Below are 21,604 nucleotides of genomic sequence, written 5' to 3'. Positions count from 1 at the left end.
GCATGAGATGATGTTCTCGCGAGCCCAGTCACACGCCCCATGATGATGCGTGGCTGGGGAATCGAGTCAACAACTTGTTCACCACCGCCCGCCAGCCCGGCTTTTGCCTGCGGTTGGGATCTCCGTACACGCTGCTCTGCCATTTGCGATATCATACGCCCGAGAGGTCCAATTGAATGCCATAGACCTCCTCCCGCGACCATCTCGCGCCATGCCGACCACCAAACCCAACGCGCCGACCTCCGAGGCTGATGGTCCCCACGATAACATCGACACGATCCGCATCCCAGAGCCCCATGGGGCATATCTCCAGACCCGTGGCGCAAGAGCTGCTCGTCGCATATACAAGGCCATGGGTGTCTGGCCCTGGGACATAGTCCCCGAGGCACCCCCAAAGATGTGGGCCATCAACCTGCTCGAGGACCTGGCGCTGGTCGCGGATCATGTCGCGAGGAATCCCGGAGACACCTTGGAGGATCTCCAGGGGGAACTGCGAAAGTCCCTGGCGCGCGATCGGAAACCTTCCTATGCTGGTAAATTGATGGCACAGGATGTCCATGCAGCAAAGAAGCGTTTCGTGCGAACAATCCCACAATCGCCAACTCGAGATCTTCAAGATGATGGGACTGGCGATGATAGCGGCACCGTTGAGCGACGATCAGGACGACGACGAAGAACAACAAACTACAGCGCCCCAGACTCGCCCACCGATCCTTCTCGATCGCGTCGCCATACTTCCTCAGAGGAAAGCGAGGAGCACATGGCTTCATCCATTACTGTTGCCTCCGAGTTTCCTCCATCTCCTCCTCTTCCTCGCAGTGTCAGAACGCTCAAGCGACCTGCTACCACGATACCCAGTCCGATAGAGAAGCGCATCCGCCACAGCTCGCCAGAAGGCTCACGCTTGTCCGCTGCGCAGAGTTTGATGATGTTCAGTTCCCCAATGGCTACTTACCAAATGGCTACATCTTTTGGCCCGAACGCTACAGTAAGTTCCTACTACAAATTACCATTCGCGACAATGCAGTCACTAACACAAACAGTCTAATGCGACTCGGTCCCTCGATGCGAGCAATCTCTACGAGCCCCTCCAGTCCGCGACAAATGTCTACACCGCGGCCATCGATGGCTACGTCCGATCAATACGCGCTAATCTCGTTGTTGCCCAAAAGGAGATATTTCCACATCGAACCACACACCAGGAGGCCATGAGCAAGCTTCGCGCGGCTCAGGATCGGGTGCAGGATATACAGAACGACATCGCAGACTCGCAAGAGAAGCTGCGCCGACTGCTCGAGGAAACTGCTCAGCAAGACGCGATTGCACCCCAACTCCATGCCCTCCAGGAGAACAACATGTCTCTGCCGCCCGAGATTGCACAGGCGATACAGAGCTACGACTCACGGAGGGCAGCTAAGAACGAGGAGGTCAAGAAGCAAGAGGCGACAATAGGTGCACAGCAGGCAGAGCTAAAACGGGCGGCGGAAGATCTAGATGCAGCAGAGAAGAACTCCACGGGCCTAGAGACAGACATACAGGATCTCCAGGCAGCCGTCACACGCGGCACCGAGGCAGCAAGACTGGCCAACATGTTTGGCGTCGTGGTCCAGCTGGGACCAGAGGGCTTGGCGGCCATCGAGCGGATATACCCCGAGATCGGTTCCCTGCTTGACTCACTGCTCGCTTCAAAGAGCAACGGTCAGCAGCAGCAGAACCACCAGGTGCAGGAGATTATGGACAGGGAGCGGACTAATGGACTGTGAGGATTTGTTTGGGATCATGTGTATGCTTCAGGGTTTTGTTGCCAGGCGAGCGAGGTTGGAAGAGGTTTCCATAGCGGGATTTGTATGTATCGGTAATCATGAATTTGTACGGGTTTGATCAATTGTCGAAACCTCTGGGATCCAAGTTGTGCCTAGTAGACAATGTCTCATAACCCAAAGAACACTCACACAAAGACATAGCGTAGTTTTAAAGAATGCTCAATTGCAAAAGAAGGTCAATCTCGAGTTTTGGGTTTGCAAAAGGGAGCTTTGCCTGTTCTCATCCAGGGTAGTCATGAAGCGCATGTTTGGAGTCGTGACCCACCCGCGCTAGCAATTATGGGCCGTGTTACTGACAGTCCAAGCATCCAATCACCACGGTTCCGTGGTCTAGTTGGTTATGGCATCTCGTTAACACCGAGAAGGTCCCCGGTTCGATCCCGGGCGGAACCACCATTTTTTTGCCCTCAGGGCCTTTTTTCTTTTGCCCTTTCCTTACCCACGGGCAATGCACTAAAAGGCTATCCGTTGGAAACTAGATAGCCATATCGTCATGTATGTCCTCTCTCATGTCACGGATATCTCTTCCGCTTCGGGGACCACTTCTCATGTACCCGTAGCCTCTAGCTTGTAGGTCGGGCGGTGTTTGGAGGAGCACACCCTCATTGTTCTTCCTCCCAGTTTTGGAGCAGACGACGCGCTCCATAGCGCTGGCTGATATGGTCTATGAACCCTCTCCCAGACCGAAGCCGAATCAGTATGGCAAGAAGTGGGCGAGTTGGGCCAGTCCCTCGCGGTACAAGCTCCTGCAGCACAGAAGCCGGTAACGATCCGACCGAGTGCTGGTCATATATATAACGGCAACCTCGACATAGCCTTTCATAGTCGAGTCCTGAACTGGTCAGAGTAGGCATTCGAATGGACGCCATCCCGGGGTATTTATTGTTCACGCGGTCGGGCATGGACGGGAGTTTGGACAGGTCGCACCCTGGTGGTTGCAAGGGGGCCTCATGAAATTGCCTGAGTGTGTAGAGGTCGTTGGGGCTTATTCCATATCCCGGCTCTGGCTTGAGCTTGGCAACGTTTTCAGCAGAGCCATGTACGTCGATTGCCAGCTGCAAGAGTTGTTTGATGCTGACGAGGCGGAACGACCGATGGTATTTGACCCTGTACCTCACACAGTAAGGCCCACGATATGATGACAATGGTTCTATTGTCTTCTTTCCCATAAGGGAGACCCGGGATATTCGGGAGAGAGACTGGAAGTCGAGAAGGCTGAGCACTTCAAGCAGAAGCTCTGGTGGTAGGAGATCCAGTCGGCCGAGTGATGAGCTATTCGAGGCTCGAGATATGGTCGAAGGTTTTTGTTGAGGGAGATTTCGAATCATTCCACCCAAGTCCAACTCGGGGATGGAAGTGAGCTTTGTAATGAGCTCATCGGAGAACTCTGTTTGTGGCACCATGGCCAGAAAGACCGTCTTGGCCGCCTGAGGAAACGAGCCAAAATGCAAAGCTGAGATAAGCCTTTAGAGCCCGAGTCGCCTAACGCACATGATAATCAAAAAAACAAGGCACGGGAGGGAGGATAGAGCGGGTGCTTTCACGATAAAAGAACGGACGCGCAGCGACGCGCTCTGATTCTGAACCTCATTGTTGAGCATCATTTCGAACATAGACCCCTAAAGATGCATATCGTGATAATTGTACAACACAAGGACAAACAAAGCAACTGTGCAATCACTCGTTACAGAGCAAACGGCAATGCCAATCAAGCCCCTCTTAAGAAATAGTATTTTAATTCACTTCTCCCAAGCTGTATTATTTAGTTAATGTAGTAGGATGGCCAAGTTGTGCGCCCCCTTAAGTGGATAATCCTCTGCAACCCGAGCCGACCAGTGACCACCAGCCAGCCTAATTATTACCACCTCCCTCTTCTTTGTTTTCGTTTCTAAACACCAACTTCCTCAAAAACACCAACATGCCTGATTCCGACTGCTACTGCGCCTTCTGCGGCGTCGTTCTGAACGACAGTCCAGGCATCGGAAGCCGAGATCCGGAAGCTGTGAGCAGACGTGAAGAAAGGTTGCAGAGAAAACTGGAGAGACTTCTTGATTCAGACGACGGATCAGACTACGACCCTGCCCACTGGGAGGAGGATTACCGGTATAATCCTGACCACGTCAGCCGAGAGAGTCTAGGATGGCTGGGCGAGTTATCATGCATTGGGTTGAATGCAGATGCCCTTGAAGAGGATAGGTGAGCTTGACCTAGGGCTGTTAGTGAGATGGTTCTAACACACGGCTAGAATCTTCTTCGCTCCCGCTGAGCCTTACGATGAATATGTAAGTCATATTTGCGGCTGGATGAACCATACCTAATCCTGACTGTTAGGCCCAATTGACGCTTATTCCTGGCGATGGTGAGCCATGGTGATACGAACCTCCAACAATCACTGCTAACATTGGTTCAAGATCCAAACCAGCCAGATGACACAGAAGCTGAATGGCAGGTTCTCCAACCAGGTCTTTGACGTTACGCTGACAGCTCTTAGTTACCTCCAGGGCGAGTCCCATAAACCACCGCCCGTATTTCCTTTCCACAAAGTTTGCTACGAAATATTCGAGAGAGCCATAGCTTTCACCAAAGGCTCTCCCTCAGTGGATGGGAACCTGCTATACCATGTGATGGCTGGCCTATCAGGGCATGACCTGTGCCACCTCGATATCGACTATGGTCCTATGTCTGGGATGGGCCATTGCTGGGTGTCCAAACCCGGCGAGGAGGTGAGACCAACACATGCACGAACTGTCGAGGCTGACGCTGACCGTGTTACCAGTTCACTGTCACCAATCCCAACAACGTGGACGAATTTTATGATGACCTGCGCGAGGAGCTGGAATCAGGCAGCTTCCAGATCTCTCCTGAAGCAATTATCCTGGGGTCTGCCAACCCTCATAGCGATCCCTTCTCCAAACTATCCAACGAGCTCATCCGCGAAATCTCAAACTTGCTCCCCTACGACGCGCTGGTGTCTCTGAGGAGTGTCTCGAGGCCATTCTATCACGACACACTGAGCAGTTCTTTTTTTGGAAATCGCGAATCGCTAGCGACATGCCCTGGCTCTGGGATATGGGTGCTATTGCGGAGATTTCGACCACACAGATTGACTACATGAAGCTGTATGCTTGGCTTGAGTTTGTGACAACGCCCAAGTCCGGAGTTGCACCTCCCTTCCTGGCCATGGCCAACAGGAGACGGATCTGGCAGCCCTGCATGGAGCTCGCACGTCACTGCAAAGAGGTCAGAAAACCGCAATACGCAACGGAGCCGGAGCCCCAGATTATTGAACAGGCTCGACTGCATACGTTGTTCAAGGTTGCTCCCATTCAGGTGCAAAAACAAGGTCGCACCAGGCGGACAACCAGGGTGACAACCAGCTCGAAGATCTGGCTTTATTCGTGGGGAGATTTGGAGAAGTGCCGATTCGGAGGCTGCTTCATCGAATTATTTTGGAATGCAAGCGGCCTCCTGATCGGGCTTGGCGTCGTCTTTGGAAGCGATCGGCGAATCCTTGGCGCTGAGACTGGGGAGAAAGATGTGGCACGAATAGGTGGCAACGACTGGATAAGCCGGATGACGGTTTGTATCCATGGGGACGAAAGGTCGGGGATCAAATCAGTTGGGATCAAAGGCATCAGTGTGAGTTTTGCCAGGCCCTGACAGAATGGTATGTGTTGAACCAGGAAGAGACTAACCGTTGTCAGTTTCACCTTCGATCAGGAGTCACGTTCTCTATAGGCGGAGCGAGCTGTTATCATGAGACCAGACTGCTCTGCACCTCGAAGAACAAATGCCTCGTCGGCGTGGAGGGACACATTCGCTCAGTACGTATCGATGGTTTAATGGTGTGGACTCGGCTAAATATCAAGTAGGACGGCGTCATATCACGAATCGGCATCCTAGAGGCGCCAATCCCCGAGTCGAAGCCTTGTCAGCTTTGGAACAAACCTGGACCTCTGGCGCAGAGGCTTCTTTGGGCGACAACCATTCATCGGCTGTGGGAGCGTAGCAACCTCAAGATAACTCCCGTCTTCCCCCTTGGGCTGGCCGAAGCACACCCTGAAAATGACCTTAACCCTTACCAGATCCTCGCATTCGCAGACAAGTGGCTCAAAGTTACAAAGCTCTCCCGGGTCAGTGCTTACATGCCAGGAAACGTCGCCGATGCGACGCAGAGGCCCATTCTTGGCCTCAGGGCTGAATTTGTCGGCGTCCAAGATTGGCTGCGACAGCAATACGCCGGCCCTGGGAAAGATTGGCCCGAAGATGACTTGACGCATCTGGACTTGGATGGCGCAGGCGGAGAGAGGGTTGTCGAGATTGGAGTGCCCAAGTCTGAAGTTTTGAACGGACTCATGGTTTGTGCTGACCTTTCCCCTTACTCGATATGGAGCTGACTGATCCGGACTTGCAGTTGAAAACGAACAGAGAGAGGTTCGCAATCTTTGGTCAAGGAGAACCAGAACCAGAAAACTGGAGAATCGTTCGGGTCCCAGAAGGACACTGCATCCAAGGCATCGCAGCAACGTTTGGGAAGGACCGCAGCACTAGTGTAAGTCAACCTTGACACTCTCTACTGCCTGAGCCTCTCACTAACCTGAATGTAGGCCGGGGGACCCATGTCTTCCGTTGTGATGCTTCATGAGCATTCCTGCACGTGATGTTATGGTGAGGTTTGACCTTCTGATATGGCTGGTTGAGGATGTTGGTGGTTTGTCTCTACTCGGCGGGGGCCCAAAATCGCCCAAGAGTATTCTGGGTGACCTTGTCCGGCTAATGAAGCCCTTTTTGATCAGTTGTTTTACGCTTCCTGTCTCTCTCGAAGCCTTCATGTATGCATAGGTTTGGTCTGGCGTATGAGCTAAGTAGGAGCATTATCAATGTCCGAGTTATTTCTATTAATCTTTCCCGTCGAACAGTTATTCATCAATGTGCTTTGCTCGTTGATATAAGACTCGGGCCACAGAACAGGCTCCTCCGCTGAGTCGTTATCGTGCAGTCTCTTGAATGGTCCGTCTTTTGTCTGGACTTTATTCTTGTTGGTAGTCTTTGACACTGTGCCGCCGATCGTCACAAGACCAGAAGAAGTGTGCTCTCCTTCTTTCGAGGATCCGCCGATGAAGCGACCGAAGAGGAGGTGCATGACGGGTCGCATCGTCGGGAGGCTCGCGCATAGTAATCCTATCGTAGGTTCGACTGTCGTCCATATCCAGCAGGGTCCGATGAGTTCTGGCTGATGTTAGCGGGGCATAACAAGAAGGGAGTTGGTGTGCCGTTGCTCACGAGTAAAGTCTGCGTCAACTCCACCGTTGACAAGGTCAATAACGACCGTAAGGCGAATATAGCTAATCACAAAAACGCTATTGCAAGTCAGTACGCATAGAGCCTTAGCTGAAGAGCTAGAGGTAGACGTACATCCCTCCGAGGAGGAAGATTCCGATGATGGCAAGCTTTTGCGACCGGCGAACCTGCAGCTTCGACACCTCGTACACAGGTAAGCATAGAATCAAGGCATCGGTAATAATATTGGGAATAGAGTTGCCGAGAAAGAACTGGTTCTTATCCAAGCAGTGCCCCCTCCATGAAGGGGTGCCATGTATTCTGGACCGGCACGCACTGGAAGATGGAGACGAAGATCACGGCTATCCACCAGGCAAATGTCATGCCGCCAAGGACGTATCCGCCGAATTTCATAAATCGGGTCGGGAAGATGCGGTAGTACATTAAGAGGATTGCTGCTTTGATGGCGCAGAGGACAGTGCCGTAGGTGAATTCGCCGATGAAGAGGCACTGAAGATGTTTCTTAGATGGAGTGTCAATGAAAGAGGATGGGATCACTCACCAACATTGATCTTCCAAAGATATCTTGATCCTCCATTAGCACAACGGCCAAATGCCTCCCGACACCTCCATAATGAACAGCTAACGCCTTGATCAGCCTTGTCTCCTCGCGTTGAGCCAGCAAGGTACTCACCACAGATGCCCAAAATCGCCACAGACCAAAGCAGAGGCTTTCAAAGGTCAGCAACGAAGAGTATCAAGACGTTATTGACGCACAAGCGATATCAGGATCAACCAGTCATCGATCCCAATGTTTATCCGTTTCCTCCATCTCGACCAGAACCGAACAGCAACAATGACCGTTGCGACCGGAATCATGGCAGCGCAAACGCCCACCACTCTCGCCCCTTCATCGTACGCTCAGACCTCGGGCGGTAAGTCGGAGGCGCTCTTCATAATTGTTGTGAAAAGAATGTGTGACGATGGAAAGCGAGCTCCCAGAAACACGTCGACCAAGACATTGGAAGAGCCGAACGTCTGGTTTCGTTACCACGGACTGCCTATCCCACGTCCAAGATCGAGTCTGTGCACAATAAATGGGAAAACATCTCTAGGGACAAGCACCCCTTAACCGAGGGAGGAACCATTATGGGTCGAGTGCAAGGGGGATTTGAGTTCAGCTGTAACTGGACCTTGCATATCGCAGAACCAACAACGCTTGGCAGAACCAACAACAATCTGCAGGAACCGAATCCTTGGCACCCATTCCAAAGGTCCCACCTCTTGCATAGACGGGGGGCTCGTCACAGCGGGAGGTTTTACTAGAAACGTGGTGGGCGGCGTCCTCTGATACGGGCCCGTGGGTAAGACATGGAAGGATTCGTCGTCGTATGATGCCCTGTACTTGAGGATATACCCGCTCCCATGTGGAACCTGCAGCACGAAATGTCAATGCCTGATCCTGAATCGGAACTGTTTCGGTGTTTTTTGAGGCTCAAGCTGCCCGGACCGTCGGATATAACTACCCGCAGTGCGCCGCCACTGTCCACTTGGGCTCACAGTTGCTTTTTTCTTCCTACATCGGTTACATCCCGCAGATCATAAACAAAGATGGGATCTGCTAACGATAAGCCTGTTTTCCTTGTCGTCACCGGGGCATGGCACCCACCCGTGTGCTACGACTCCCTAAAGAACGAGCTCAACCGCCTTGGCTACGAATGCGCAATCCCCCATATGCCCTCGATGGGCCACGGAACACACGGAGTCACCTGGGAGGCCGATAAGGCAAAGGTGTTAGAGACGGCTGGCCCTTACTTTGATGAAGGCAGAGAAGTGGTCCTCGTCGGCCACTCGTACGGAGGCATCCCCGCCACGGTCGCCACAGAGGGACAGGGGGCCCATGAGCGAGCCGAGCGAGGGCTGAAGGGTGGATTCCGTTCCATCGTCTTTCTTGCGGCTTTTGCGGTTCCCGTCAAGGGTTGGGATTTGTTGACGACTTTTGGTGGGGTTTGGCCTGACTGGCAAAACACCCAAGAGGCTTACACAAAGGTAAGCAATCACAACTCCGTTTTCATCGCTGAGTCTAACATGATTGTTGCAGAACAAGCAGTCAACCATCAACGAGAAGGGCTTCCAAATGCTCTACAACGACACCACGGAGGAAGAAGCAAGAAAGGTCTACGCAAACGTGCTGCCGCACTCCCAAGACGCCTTCGAGACAGGCATCGACTTTATCGCGACCGAAATAACCATCCCAAAGACTTATCTAATCTGCGAGAACGACCTCATCTTCCCTCTGGCTCTTCAGGAGCAGCTGGTCAAGTTGACCCCTGGCATGAAAGAGAGGAGGATAGCGGCTGGCCACAGCCCATTCCTGGGCAAGTCTCCTGAGACTTGTAAGATTCTCATCGAAATTGCCGAGGGCCAGTAAGCTTGGGATGGAGTGCTTGAGTGACACTACGTTACGCAAAGCGACATGAGATGGGATCACCATGAGGTAGACATGGATAGATAACGCATATTCGTAAAGATACAAACACAAGCACGAGGTTGTAAGGAAACGCGCTCTGGCATATCTTGTCCTTGGAAACACATGCAGTTGAGCAATGGCACGGAACAATACGGTTACACAAGAAGAGAGAAGCCTTGTTGGTATTGAACGCCAGACCAGTATTGGTATCCATGTCACCGGCTCCAAAATCAGAGAGCAGCTTTGTGAGTTGCTTTACTTCACTTCTCATATCGACAACTGGGATAACATCAAGGATCATAGTTGGCACAGAAGTTGTCGTCTTTGTTTGGATACTCGCAATTGAATTGATATTTGAGCACAAGTTCGCAGCTTTGCAAAATGGAAACAATGGCAGTTTGTACTCAATTTCTACCACAGTAGTTCTTCAAACACGCTATCAAGTCCTTGGCCGCTCGTTATGCACATATGCTCTCTTCTCGTCACATGCCCAATCAATCGATGCTTCATCAGTACAACACTGGCCACTCATCAGACCAGGAATCACTGCCTGAAGATCCCGTTTCTGGCTCCTCGGACTCGGAGTAGGTGCTGGACATTGATTGTTCCTTTTCCCTGGAACTCTCCTCGCTGACGTCTGTGCTATGAAGATCCTGCCAGTACTCCTGTCGCATGCGAGAAAGACGCCTCAAGTCCCCTGACGCGCCGAGGTAGCCTACTTTGACGTTGGGAACACCCCAATTTCGGACTGACTGGCGCAAGTCTTCGTCTCGGCCTTCCTGAAGGCGCTCCTCAAACTCGTCGCCCACCCATGTCGAAAAGCCTGCCCATGCGGCTGCATAGGGTTCAACCAGACTTGATCCGACAACGAATTTGCTGAGATCTCTAAATGAAGAGATTTTCTGGACTTCTTCAAGGTGGTAATCCGCAGCGTCGCAGTCGATCCATCCCAAGGGTTGTGTTTCGGCTCCAGGACCAAAGATGCCATTCGCTATGAACAGTTGTTCAAGGTGAGGCATGACACGCAGAGCCCCCATTATTTTTATCAACAGATCAGGGGAAGAAGGTCCCGTCATGTCTAGTACTCGGTCGAAAGGAAGGACAAGCCGTCTGACGCTGAGTAGATCTAAAGGCATAAACTGCGCCAGGTTGTATGGGAGGGCCAACAGCATATCATCGAAGTAGCGGCCTTGGGCGTCAATTAGGTACCTCTGGAATTGGATTATATCGGGGTCTCTAAGAAAAAGCGTATCGCGTCGAAAGTTAAACCAAGTCCGGGCTTCGGAGGTGCGAGTTGAGAAAGCGAGATCGTATCCGAGTCGCCTCAAGCGGTTTCGAGAGTCGCGGCACGTGTGCAGCAGAGGCGGTATTGGAGCTTTGGAGTAGAGGCTCGAGCTTCGACATAGATTCCATGCGAGCTCAGGTCGATGAGCAAGCCAGACGGGATCGAGGTGAGGGCAACTTTGGGATGGCTTCCATGGATCAGGCTGAGCTGGCGACTGGCTGATTGGTTCATGGGGCTCCAGGATCTGCGGATTCCATCCCGGTAGCTCCAAGACGTAAGGGCGCCAGTAGGGAGCAAAGTATGACAGAGAAGGATGTATAAAAGGTCTTTTGCCCGTAAATTGGAGCTGGTATAGAAATGCGAGCACGTCAGGGGAAGAGACCTGGGGGCTCTCCTCGACTCTGACGATACGTGGAGGGGTCGCAAGAAGGTAAATCTCGTCCCAGATATAGTCGGGGAGGCTGAAAAATGTATTAAAAGTATCTCGACTCATTGTTATTGGATTTTTGTTGGAGGCCATGATGGTGGTACGGAGATGAACGAGCTGCGAGTTTCGGCGGGAGGCAGGTTGGGTTTCATGACCGCTACTTGGCTTGGCGTTCGTTCCGGACCTGAGGGTTCTTTCCAAAAGCCGTGTGAGAGATTATCGAGAAGTTGAGGGGAAGGTTGAATGGGAAAGGAGGGGGGAGGAGCACCTATTGATAAATAAGGAAGTTGCCGTGGCAGTTGGTAACAGACGAGAGCTGGCTTTGAATAACTCTGAATTGCACTCAAAGAAGTGATGAAAAGCTGTTGGAGATGAATCAGGTAGATATGTATACTGAGAACCTGTCACCAAGTATCCAATAGACATTACAATGAACATTAGCTTGATGGTGACTTAGTGATTGATGGTCACACTTCCTTCACATCATCAGAGAGTGCCAGGCACAGGAGTAATGCTAGCAGTTTTAAGCGCGTTGAAACCATTCCATGGAGCCCCGTGATTGGGGTTATTCATCGATGGGGTAAAGCTACCTTTGATCTGCGCATGATGCACCGGCTTGTGTCTGTAACACGTTACTTTGTAGAAACAGAGCATGTAGGGCAATCAGCAACATATTTATCTCTTTCAATAATGGCATCTCTCGAACAATACGCTATAGTGATTCTGTAATTGTACACCTGACCTTGACATCCACGCCCTCTAACTAGAGCCCTTCTCTTGCATCTCGCCCGTCCTATCATCAGCAGCCCTGCCTCCCTCGCCGCTCAGAACCTTGACTCCAGGCTCAAAGGACTCACTTCTGTTGATGGGGGGTCCCTTGAAGTGCTTTCGAGCATAGGCAAAGTACCAGATAAAGGCGATGGCGGCAAATCCGGCCCAGACGACGGAAGCATAGTTCATGGTGCCTGCATCGACGGGAAGCGACACGGGCATGCAGAAGATGACGACGGAGAAGATGATCCAGACGACGCAGATTCCGTTGATGATTGGGCCAAACTTTCCAAGAGGGTAGGGCGAATGCTGGACGATCTTGCGTCGGCGGATAAGGTTGACCAGGACGGGGACACCATACGAGGTGGACAAGCAAATGGTGGCAACGCCAGTGAAGGAGTTGAAGGCAGCCGAAGAGCCAAAGTAGATGCATCCGAGAATGCAGTCGACGACAGTGGACAAGACGAGCGCCCAGACAGGCATGTCAAGTTTGTGGTTGACACGAGACCACAGCTTGTATCCTGGAATAGCACCATCACGAGCAAAGGCGTAAGTGCAACGGGAAGCGGCAGTGAGGGCTCCGATACCGGCGAACATGAGGATTCCGAGGATGAGGAAGAGAAGACCGAAGCCACCAGCGGCAGAACCTGTCACGACCTTGAACAAGGTGCCGATGGGCTGCGAGTTGGCGACAGCGAGAAGCATCTGAACGTCGGGGAGGACAAAGAGGATGGGCACCAGGTAGATGACGCCAGTGACGCCGGCGGCGGCGACGGAGAGGACGATGGCCTTGGGGACTTCACGCTCGGGGTTCTGGACCTCCTCGCACATGGCAGCGACCATGCCGTAGCCAGTAAGGACATAGGCACCTATCCACGTTAGTACTGGAAGTGAATATGGGTGTTGATGTTGTTACCTTGCAACAGACCAACAAAGAACGACCATCCCGAGGGCCAACCACTCGCCGAGGCATCATAATGGCTAAAGACAAACTCACCAGACCGGCGAGTATCAGCCATGGTCAACAAGGTGACGATGATGATGATAACACTCGCGCCAGTCCAGTAAATGCAGACCTTGTTGATAAGATCCAGGTATCGAGAGCCAAAGGCATTCACCAACGCACACACGAGCATAACAGCCCAGAAGCACAGCACCGTCTGCCACTCATTGGCCACAAAATCCTCATTAAAGATGGTGATGGCGCTAAGGATGAGTTGCGCTCCCGAGAAGTTGATGGACAAGGTGACGGTCCAGTTGCCGACAAGAGTGAGCCAACCATCGACGAAGCTGACCAGGGGCGCATAACGTTCCGTACTGAGCATAGCACTCCAATAATACACGCCTCCGGATGTGGGGAAGACGGCGCAGATCTCGGCGAGTGAGGCGGCGATGCATAGCGAGATGAGCGACACGAGGACCCAGCCCCAGATGACGGTGACGGCCTGGCCGTTGGTGAGGGTGATGTACATTGTCGTCGAGAGACCGAACGGCACGGCCATGATGGCGAATGAGAGGCCCAGGACACTGAGCATGCTCAGGTTCCGCGGCAGCTCGGCCTTGTAGCCCAGGCGGGCGAGCGCCTGGTCGGCGTCGTTGCTCGTGCCGTGCTCCATTGGCGACGCGACGAGATTTTGCTGTCACGTGATGGTGAGAATCTGTAGATGGCACGCTGGCCCTGGCAGGGAGAAGTGTGATCGCAGTTGAGAAACGACAAGGAAGGTCGTGGGGTATCACAAACAAGAAACAGAAAATGGGAAAGGAGGTTTAAGTTATGTCAAGGAGAAAGAGGAGACCTTTCGCGAAATCAAGGCAGGCCTGGACACGACACGAACGGCCCGTCGCTGAGCTGAGGCCCAGTCGGCAAGGTTCACGGTGTGGAGGAGGGGCTCCCATGCTCCGCTCCTCCACGATTTATCTCGTGCCTGATCAGGCTAGAAGGTCCGGGGTACACGACAGGAGGCTTGGCCTTTGGGGTTCGCATGTGTCTGCTGAACCATCGCGGCTATGATTCCGCGCGGTCCGCCGACGATCAAGACCGCGCTGTCTTGGCCAACACATAGAGTCCCTGGAAGCGCTGCCTTCTTTTCCTTCTCGAATATCGTCCTTGGCACTTGGCAGCCACAGTCTCCCGCTATCGCGCCCTACCTGGACAGATCATGTCCCTTTACGAGATTACGAGGTCCACCTGATAAGCGTTCCCCGGACGCTCAAGCATCGATACAGGTATTTATTGATAATGGGCTCCACTGAAGGAGATAACCGCGCACCGCGGGCGGAATTGACCTTTGCCACACGCGTCGAGGGGCCGAGGCCGCACAAGGCACGTTGATGAAGAAATAATGAGGCACGAGAGCAGCAAAGCCATCTAACTTGTCTCGAAGGCCACTTTTTTTGTATTATAACAACTTGCACAACAATTGCAAGATAATACTAAGGTATCTTTTTAAATACACATTTATATCTGTATATTTCATCTTATCCGATTTTGTTCAATCTTTGTTGCTATCCATATCTTCAGCGGAGGTCTAGCCAACAATCGATCTCTGCTGGCGTCCTTTTTTCCTTTCCCCGCGCGCCCACACCAGCATGAGCACAGGCGCTCCTGACTTGGTGGAGGTTGTCTGACAGCAATTACCACTTGCCTATTCCAGGATCATGCCTCGGGTGGCATGACTCGTATGACTCCTGTCATGACCTCCATTTCCCCGCTGGCGCCGTTGGAGATATTGGGGCTATCTTCTGTTCTCCATGATCTGAGTCACAACCGTCATACAGAGTTTCAGGTGACGAAACAGTCTCACTCTGGGTTGCAAACATCGATACCTAATTTAATTTTCGGTTTGCATCTTGTGTTTAACGTTCCACTTGTCTTTTCGCGTGGCTTTCTGGATGTCCATCCCATCGAAGTCGCCAGGTCTTGACTTAACCTATACTCCTCTCGTGACGTCATCACGCGCCGAGGCGCACATTGACAGCCAGGTGGCGTAGAACAGGAAAAAGAAAGTGATAGTGCAGGTGTGGAAACAATAATTTGAAAGAACCAAAGAAAGAATCAGGAGGTGATGCATGATTATGTTTGATCCTACCATTGTGTCGAAAGCAGCAGATGCAAACCCTGGTTCGCCGTTTAAGCTGACACTCAGTTTGGAGAAGAGAAAAGTGGCTGTACAAACGAAAGAAGATATATTAGTTAACAGGTAATATAGAAGTATTTACAATCCAGTCATCTTATTCCTCCTACCACCCTCCGCCTGGTTGTTTTTCGGCTTTGACCCGAAAAATAACAGTCACTGTAACACCAGTCGGAAGTGTTACCAGCAGTCCAACATCCACTCGCATGCCCTCTTCCCCCTGCTTTCAATCCCTGTCAACTACCGAGGAGATATCCTGCATGAACTTGTTCTAGGATGTTCGGCAGTCGCCATAAGTGCCGATCAAACAACGCCTGCCTCTTGTTGTCTGACCAATCTCTCTGAAGCCCTGTTCATCTCAACGTCTGCGCCTCCAACCTTGATCTGCGATAGTGGCAGCGCATCCTTGCTAAACCATCCTCCAGCGATAATGACCAGAACAATACATAGCTGTGTTCCAAACATAAGCACCAGCCTTGTGGCGAAGCTTCCGGTGACTGGATCCAAACTTGGGATGCGGTTGAAGGCGTACGTGATACTGTAGCTCAGGCGGATCAGCTGGAGAACGATTCCAGGTCCAGCAGCCATCACGAGTGCCTTGGAAGCCTTGTAGTTGACCTCTTGTCGGGCTGAGAGAACTCGCTTGGTCGCCGGCCACAACCAGAACAAGACCACGACCATGACCAAAAACATGAGCATGTTGCCAATTTTGTTGAGGTTCTCGTTCTTCACGCCGCCGGGGGCATCATCGTCTGGCTTTCCTGCGTATGCTGCCATGCCGATACCGACCGTGTTGCCGAGATGGGTGACACCGAGCATTAATTTTCGACCCCAGCGTTTGGAGTGAGACGGGAGAATGTTGACACTATTGTTGAATGTTAGTACTCTGTAACTGGGTTACTTGATGAATATTCCTCACGCTTCGTAGATCATGCCAATCAGAGTCAGCGACAAGCATACAATGCCTCCAGCATTGGTCATCATGGTGATGGTAGTTGGCTCTTCGGGGTCGTTTTTACGGATGATGAGATACGCGTCCGACGCAAAGCGAAGACCAAAGTAGGACACGAATATGGGCCAGCAGATGATACCAGGCTTTCCATGCTTGTAGGTGATGTATACGCTAGGGAGAAGGAGGACACCGAAAATACCCAAAGCTGCATAAGCGAGATTCAGGCTATTGGTTGACGGGAGGTTGTTTGTAGTGGCCATGGCTGAGTTTGAAGCAAAGAATGGGTTATTGACACAAGGGAATAATGAAGATGAGGACTGTGGAGTGCTTGATCAGGATTTGTCGATGGTGATGAGAGTGAGGTTGGGACAGAAGGGAACTCCCACGGCAATTATATATGACTCTTGGCAAAGCATGAAGATCGTCAGGGAATGTGCCGATGCAACGATGAAGCTTTGGAGCTATTAGATATCGAGAATAGTATCTTCATGGCCGCGCACTTCGAATCAGCCTTGTGGGCCTGGAACAACATGGTCTCCCAAGTTTTGGCAGGTCTTGGAAGGAAGCTATTCCCAAATAGATCAAACAGGGCTATCTATCTGGGATGGCTGACGAGGCTCAAACGACATAAAACACCAAGACGTCGTTGCTTTACGCGTCAAAGAGGCTTTCCCTGCTTCATGGAAGCACCGGTGCGGCCGTTTCAACATGTCATCGGAACAACGGCAACGGTTTACATGGGTAGAAATAAGACAAACAGGGGGAATATTCGCCTACATAAACTTAACTTTCTGAGCTAAAATTCATGCGGTTGCGAATTGAGACACGCCATAGGTCAATTCGGAGCGGCCCGCGAGACCGAGACCGAGACCGAGCTGTCACAGCCCCGGATCCCCGGCAGTGCTTACAGAGCCCTATGCAAGCGAGTTAAAGATAGCCTTGCCCCAGAAGCTTAACTTGCCGCGTGCAGGGTGTCATGATTTTTCAGACAGAGGTGACGTTGCGCTTGCGTGGCCGACAGGGTCCTTTTGTAACAGGGTCAAATTGTCTTAAAAGACGAGACATCCGGGCCAGCCGATCTTGCTTTCTTTTTTGTATGCGAGACCGACCTCAGGCCATGGGCTACGACTTTATCTGTCTCGGGCCTGCACTCGATTATTGTTAACCTTACTCTCCAAAGCCATCAACTAATCTCATTGACATGGGATATCATTCACTTCATCATTCGGGTCGGCCGAGGCCATGAAAACCTCGATCTTGACAAAGAGCGCACCCTCCAATCCTAGGAAGATCAAGGCGAATCCGGCATTTCGGCCCTCCGCCTCGTCGCCTGGGACAACATATGGCTCACAGATCCCTTGAAGTTCTTGATCAGCACTGTTTCATGGATATCAAGATATCACCGGAAGGATGCCGGAGCCCGATGCCAAAGAGAAGTTTTGGCTCCCCATGGCGGCTTGCCTCGCTCTTCTCCAAGATGAAGGAAGATATGCTTCGAGGACAAAGGAAAAGAGTCATAGAAAAGTCTGCCTTTATCCGAGTATGTAAGTGACAAATAAATTTGAGGGATGAAAACACAAAGCCCAAAGAATCTGTTCCTATACTGGATCTGTTCATTGTGTTATTTGATATTGTGCCAGGCAACTCCTTCTGGAGACGTTATTGATACCAATGACGATACCAAACGCAACAATACTGCATCTGTGACAACCTATTGCCAGATACACCACGCACTGTTGGTGGGCCGATAGATAGGTCGATGGGTGTTGAAGAAGACAACTAGGAACAATACTTAGGAAAATACATTTATTGAATTACGGAGGTGCAGAAGGTTTTGAGGTGTGGAGCTATGCCGTCGTCACTCGATCCTAGCAGAAATGTATAGGAGAGCACTTCGAGGGAATGACTGGCATCCATCAATAGTGCTCTCGCGAATTAAGGTTCTCCGGAAGCTTAATTTCACAAGTATAATATGTCAAGCTTATTTATAGGGTAGGGGAAACTTAAAAAAAATAGAGCGCTCAAGACTTGTGCCTATATATGTTATGTGTATGGTGCGTGAAGAAGCAAAGTTGTGAATCGCTTCAGTGTACACGTAGTTTCATCTTGATTCAGAGGTTGAGACGAAACGAGTGAGTTGAGTGAAGCGGCTAGTCGGGGGATAAAACCAAATTCTGAGATAATAGTACGTATGAATGGTGAATATTTATTTGCAAGTGATGCTAGGAATCTGTGGTAGGAAAAGATGTTAATGACGGCACAGAATGTGAACTGATTAGTCGGGGTGATGACTTGTCGCCAACTGAGCTGACCCTATCGATGGTCAAGTTGATTATGGAAGACAAAATAGGCGGGAGTTGGAAAAAGAACAAAGAAACTGGAGAAAACTTGGCTACCTCATCCATAAATGTGAGCTCAATGGTTCGTGCTGACCAACCTGGACGAATGAGCAATACCTCCAAACTACCCAGCCATTACCTCGGGATTTGTACGTAAGCACTCCATTGCTAGATAGGCCATTGGTTATAAGAATCGTTTCAAAGGGTCGGTGGTAGTCCGACATGCCCAGCTCGGTTTGCCGATTGCGGCGTACCACCCGCTCGGCTCGTGGTCCCCTTGACGCCTTTTGCTGATGCCAGATGTGCCCGAGAAGAGCGATCTGCATCTAAACAGGGGATAATAAGCCACTAAGACTCCTTACTGGCTGCTAGAGCCCATGTCAATGCCAAGGAGTCGTCGCCGGTGGTGGGGCCGTGATGGTGAAAGACCGTGGGGCGGGTGCGTGATTGAGGGGTGTTGACATGGTGACAGAAGGACGAGAATTGCATCAGCGAATGGCCCTGCGAGGCGAGTATTTGGAGGGGAATGATGTCACGGACCAACGGGTTAACGTGCTCAGTGCAAGTCACGATAAGGGAAAAAGAAAGTCGCAGTAACCGTCGTTTCGACTTCTTATAGGGACCGTAGTTGAACCCTCAACAACCAGATGAGAAGGTCATACCTCTTGTCTTGAAGAACAAGTAGCCTACCCTCTTTTTACCCCGCGAATATGGCGACAGCAGCTGTCATCAATGGCTCGGCCAATCTCCTGACTGCCGAGAAGCCCGGTTTATCGCACGACGCACCGGGGAGCTTGCCCATTGAGAAGCCAGCCCCGGCCAACGGAGCCGCTCCCGTGCTGGATGGCCCAAACGTCGATGCCACTTCTCCCTACCACAATCCCAGCCTTACCCTGATCGACAGATTTGTCGATGAGCCTCGTCCCTTGAGGGTCGGTGTTATCGGTGGCGGTTTGGCTGGCATCTCGGCAGGGGTCCTGCTGCCGAAGAAGGTGCCGGGGATTCAGCTCACCATTTATGAGAAGAATGCCGATGTGGTATGTGTAAGCAATCAGTCAATCGTGACAATTTACTAACAAGATACTAGGGAGGAACATGGTTTGAGAATGTGTATCCTGGCGTGAGGTGTGACATTGCCTCTCACGTCTATCAGTCGACATTTACGCCAAAGACGGACTGGTCGGACAAGTACGCCCCAGGACATGAGATCAGAGACTATTGGCAGTCTGTCGCGCGGAAATACGACGTCTACAAGTACGCCAAGCTCAACCACAAGGTTGAGGACATTTCGTGGGATGATGCCGAGGGCGTCTGGATCACGACGGTGCGAAATGTGCAGACGGACGAGGTGACGGTTGAGAAGAACGACTTCATCTTGACCTCTGTTGGACGATTCAACGCCTGGAAATTGCCCGACTATCCTGGAATTTCCGACTACAAAGGACATCTTCGACATGCATCTAACTGGAACACCGAGTTCGACCCGAAGGGCAAGAAGGTGGCGGTCATTGGCAACGGAGCCAGTGGCATCCAGGTCGTGGCGAACCTGCAGCCGGTTGTGAGCCAATTGGACCACTACGCCCGGAATAAGACGTGGATCGCTGCCTCTTGGGCTGGAGAGGAGCGCAAGCTTGAGCCCCAGCCTTACACAGAAGAGGAGAAGAAGAAGTGGGCAGAAGATCCGGATGCGTATTTGGCCTTCAGAAAGGATCTCGAGGGGATTTACTGGCGACGTTTCGGGACGTTTTTCCGGAACAGCGAGCTGAACAATGAGCTGCGAGAACAGTTCATCAACATCATGAAGAAGCGACTCGTTAAGAAGCCTGAGCTACTCGAGCACATTGTGCCCGACTTCTCCCCCAACTGCCGACGTCTTACTCCCGGGCCGGGATACCTGGAGGCCATCACTGAAGACAACGTGGAATACATCCAGACGCGCATCAAGCGCTTCACAGAGACTGGTATCGAGACAGAGGATGGCGTGCAGAGGGATGTCGACGCCGTCATCTGCGCTACGGGCGCAAACGTCGACATGGTCCCTCCCTTTCCCATCAAGGCTCACGGGCAGAAGCTCAGCGACCTGTGGAAGGCTGATGGTGTATATGGCTTCCCTTATTCCTACTTTGGACTAGCAACGCCCGGGTTCCCAAACCTTCTCTTCGTCCACGGTCCTCAAGCGACGGGTCCATCTGGGACGGTGCCGCACAGCGTCGAGACGCAATTGACCTACTTTGCCAAGCTGCTCCGAAAGGCGTCGCGAGAGGGCATCAAGTCAATTACACCGTCTTCAAAGGCTGCCGATGACTTTACCGAGTTCTCGGACGCCTTCTTCGCCAAGACTGTCCTTACAGACAAGTGCAGCTCTTGGTACAATGGCGGGAGACCGGGGGCGAGGATCCACGGTCTCTGGCCGGGAAGCGCTGGGCACATCACGGCGATTCGGAGGGAGCCGAGGTGGGAGGACTGGGAGTACAAGTATCTCGGCGACTCGAAGAACCGGTTCGCCTGGTATCTTGGGAATGGGTGGACGAGAAAGGAGACGGATCCAGAGGCGGATTTGACGCCGTATCTGAAACGTCCAGACGAGATAGACTTGCGCGACGTGCATGAGAGCTGGTGGAGCATTCCTTAGCTTGATAAACTTAGTAAAGAAAGAGCTTGCATAGAATAGAATGCGTGTTCGAATTGTCAATAGCATGGTTCTTTGCACGCCATATGCCCTTGGGCTCGCGTAAGCCACCAAGTCGGCCGCGACTCCACGTGGAGCAGGGATGTAAAGACACTAACACCCGGAACGGACTTTTGCCAAGTGAGAAACCTCTAGACCCAATGGAACGAGATCAGAGATAGGGCAGCTTGGGTCGGCATGTGCAGAGGAGGGCATCCCTGAGAGGATAGGGCATCCGAGAATCTGGGTCCAGGCGATAAAATACGCAATCCCGCAGCCGGCACGCGTTCGCGCTAGATGGGGGCCACGCCTCAAGGTTCGGCAGTCGAGCCTGTCCATGTAGGGTCCCAGGGATGGTATTGCGTGCTGCGTTATCGAAGGAGAAACGGCTCCTAGGTTTGGAAGGGAAATATAAATGATGATCTTTGACACCCTTTTTTTTCTTGCCAGGGCTC

The 21,604-nt window shown here is 51.9% G+C and overlaps 9 protein-coding genes across 9 annotated transcripts; 4 read left to right on the top strand and 5 right to left on the bottom strand.

Moving 5' to 3' along the window:
- Positions 1–211: 211 nt before the first annotated feature.
- Positions 212–1,763, top strand: MRS44_009030 (uncharacterized protein; the record flags this gene model as incomplete). The annotated part of the gene is made up of 2 exons (XM_046276392.2): positions 212–988; positions 1,044–1,763. 2 exons carry the CDS (start codon positions 212–214, stop codon positions 1,761–1,763), a joined length of 1,497 nt encoding a protein of 498 aa, XP_046132492.1.
- Positions 1,764–2,425: 662 nt separating this feature from the next.
- MRS44_009029 (uncharacterized protein) lies at positions 2,426–3,226 on the bottom strand (the record flags this gene model as incomplete). The annotated part of the gene is made up of 1 exon (XM_065621151.1): positions 2,426–3,226. One exon carries the CDS (start codon positions 3,224–3,226, stop codon positions 2,426–2,428), a length of 801 nt encoding a protein of 266 aa, XP_065477223.1.
- Positions 3,227–3,741: 515 nt separating this feature from the next.
- MRS44_009028 (uncharacterized protein) lies at positions 3,742–6,484 on the top strand (the record flags this gene model as incomplete). Its single annotated transcript, XM_065621150.1, has 9 exons — positions 3,742–4,019; positions 4,069–4,105; positions 4,235–4,546; positions 4,600–4,791; positions 4,842–5,462; positions 5,528–5,647; positions 5,696–6,181; positions 6,238–6,375; positions 6,431–6,484. 9 exons carry the CDS (start codon positions 3,742–3,744, stop codon positions 6,482–6,484), a joined length of 2,238 nt encoding a protein of 745 aa, XP_065477222.1.
- Positions 6,485–6,684: 200 nt separating this feature from the next.
- On the bottom strand, positions 6,685–7,982 carry MRS44_009027 (uncharacterized protein; the record flags this gene model as incomplete). The annotated part of the gene is made up of 7 exons (XM_065621149.1): positions 6,685–7,052; positions 7,107–7,183; positions 7,239–7,400; positions 7,441–7,613; positions 7,666–7,745; positions 7,798–7,834; positions 7,881–7,982. The coding sequence occupies 7 exons, from the start codon at positions 7,980–7,982 to the stop codon at positions 6,685–6,687; spliced, it is 999 nt and encodes a 332-aa protein (XP_065477221.1).
- A 732-nt stretch (positions 7,983–8,714) lies between these two features.
- On the top strand, positions 8,715–9,534 carry MRS44_009026 (uncharacterized protein; the record flags this gene model as incomplete). The annotated part of the gene is made up of 2 exons (XM_046281231.2): positions 8,715–9,152; positions 9,205–9,534. The coding sequence occupies 2 exons, from the start codon at positions 8,715–8,717 to the stop codon at positions 9,532–9,534; spliced, it is 768 nt and encodes a 255-aa protein (XP_046132489.2).
- Positions 9,535–10,082: 548 nt separating this feature from the next.
- On the bottom strand, positions 10,083–11,351 carry MRS44_009025 (uncharacterized protein; the record flags this gene model as incomplete). Its single annotated transcript, XM_046279507.2, has 1 exon — positions 10,083–11,351. One exon carries the CDS (start codon positions 11,349–11,351, stop codon positions 10,083–10,085), a length of 1,269 nt encoding a protein of 422 aa, XP_046132488.2.
- Positions 11,352–12,044: 693 nt separating this feature from the next.
- On the bottom strand, positions 12,045–13,672 carry MRS44_009024 (uncharacterized protein; the record flags this gene model as incomplete). Its single annotated transcript, XM_046284104.2, has 2 exons — positions 12,045–12,925; positions 12,973–13,672. The coding sequence occupies 2 exons, from the start codon at positions 13,670–13,672 to the stop codon at positions 12,045–12,047; spliced, it is 1,581 nt and encodes a 526-aa protein (XP_046132487.1).
- A 1,821-nt stretch (positions 13,673–15,493) lies between these two features.
- Positions 15,494–16,402, bottom strand: MRS44_009023 (uncharacterized protein; the record flags this gene model as incomplete). The annotated part of the gene is made up of 2 exons (XM_046281230.2): positions 15,494–16,055; positions 16,110–16,402. 2 exons carry the CDS (start codon positions 16,400–16,402, stop codon positions 15,494–15,496), a joined length of 855 nt encoding a protein of 284 aa, XP_046132486.1.
- Positions 16,403–19,191: 2,789 nt separating this feature from the next.
- MRS44_009022 (uncharacterized protein) lies at positions 19,192–21,113 on the top strand (the record flags this gene model as incomplete). The annotated part of the gene is made up of 2 exons (XM_046272755.2): positions 19,192–19,518; positions 19,569–21,113. The coding sequence occupies 2 exons, from the start codon at positions 19,192–19,194 to the stop codon at positions 21,111–21,113; spliced, it is 1,872 nt and encodes a 623-aa protein (XP_046132485.2).
- Between the last annotated feature and the right edge of the window lie 491 nt (positions 21,114–21,604).

The sequence above is a fragment of the Fusarium solani genome, assembly GCF_023522795.1.
Source record: "Fusarium solani strain SB1 chromosome Unknown bctg00000005, whole genome shotgun sequence".
Lineage (NCBI taxonomy): Eukaryota > Fungi > Ascomycota > Sordariomycetes > Hypocreales > Nectriaceae > Fusarium > Fusarium solani.
This window is presented reverse-complemented; position numbering and strand designations above follow the sequence as displayed.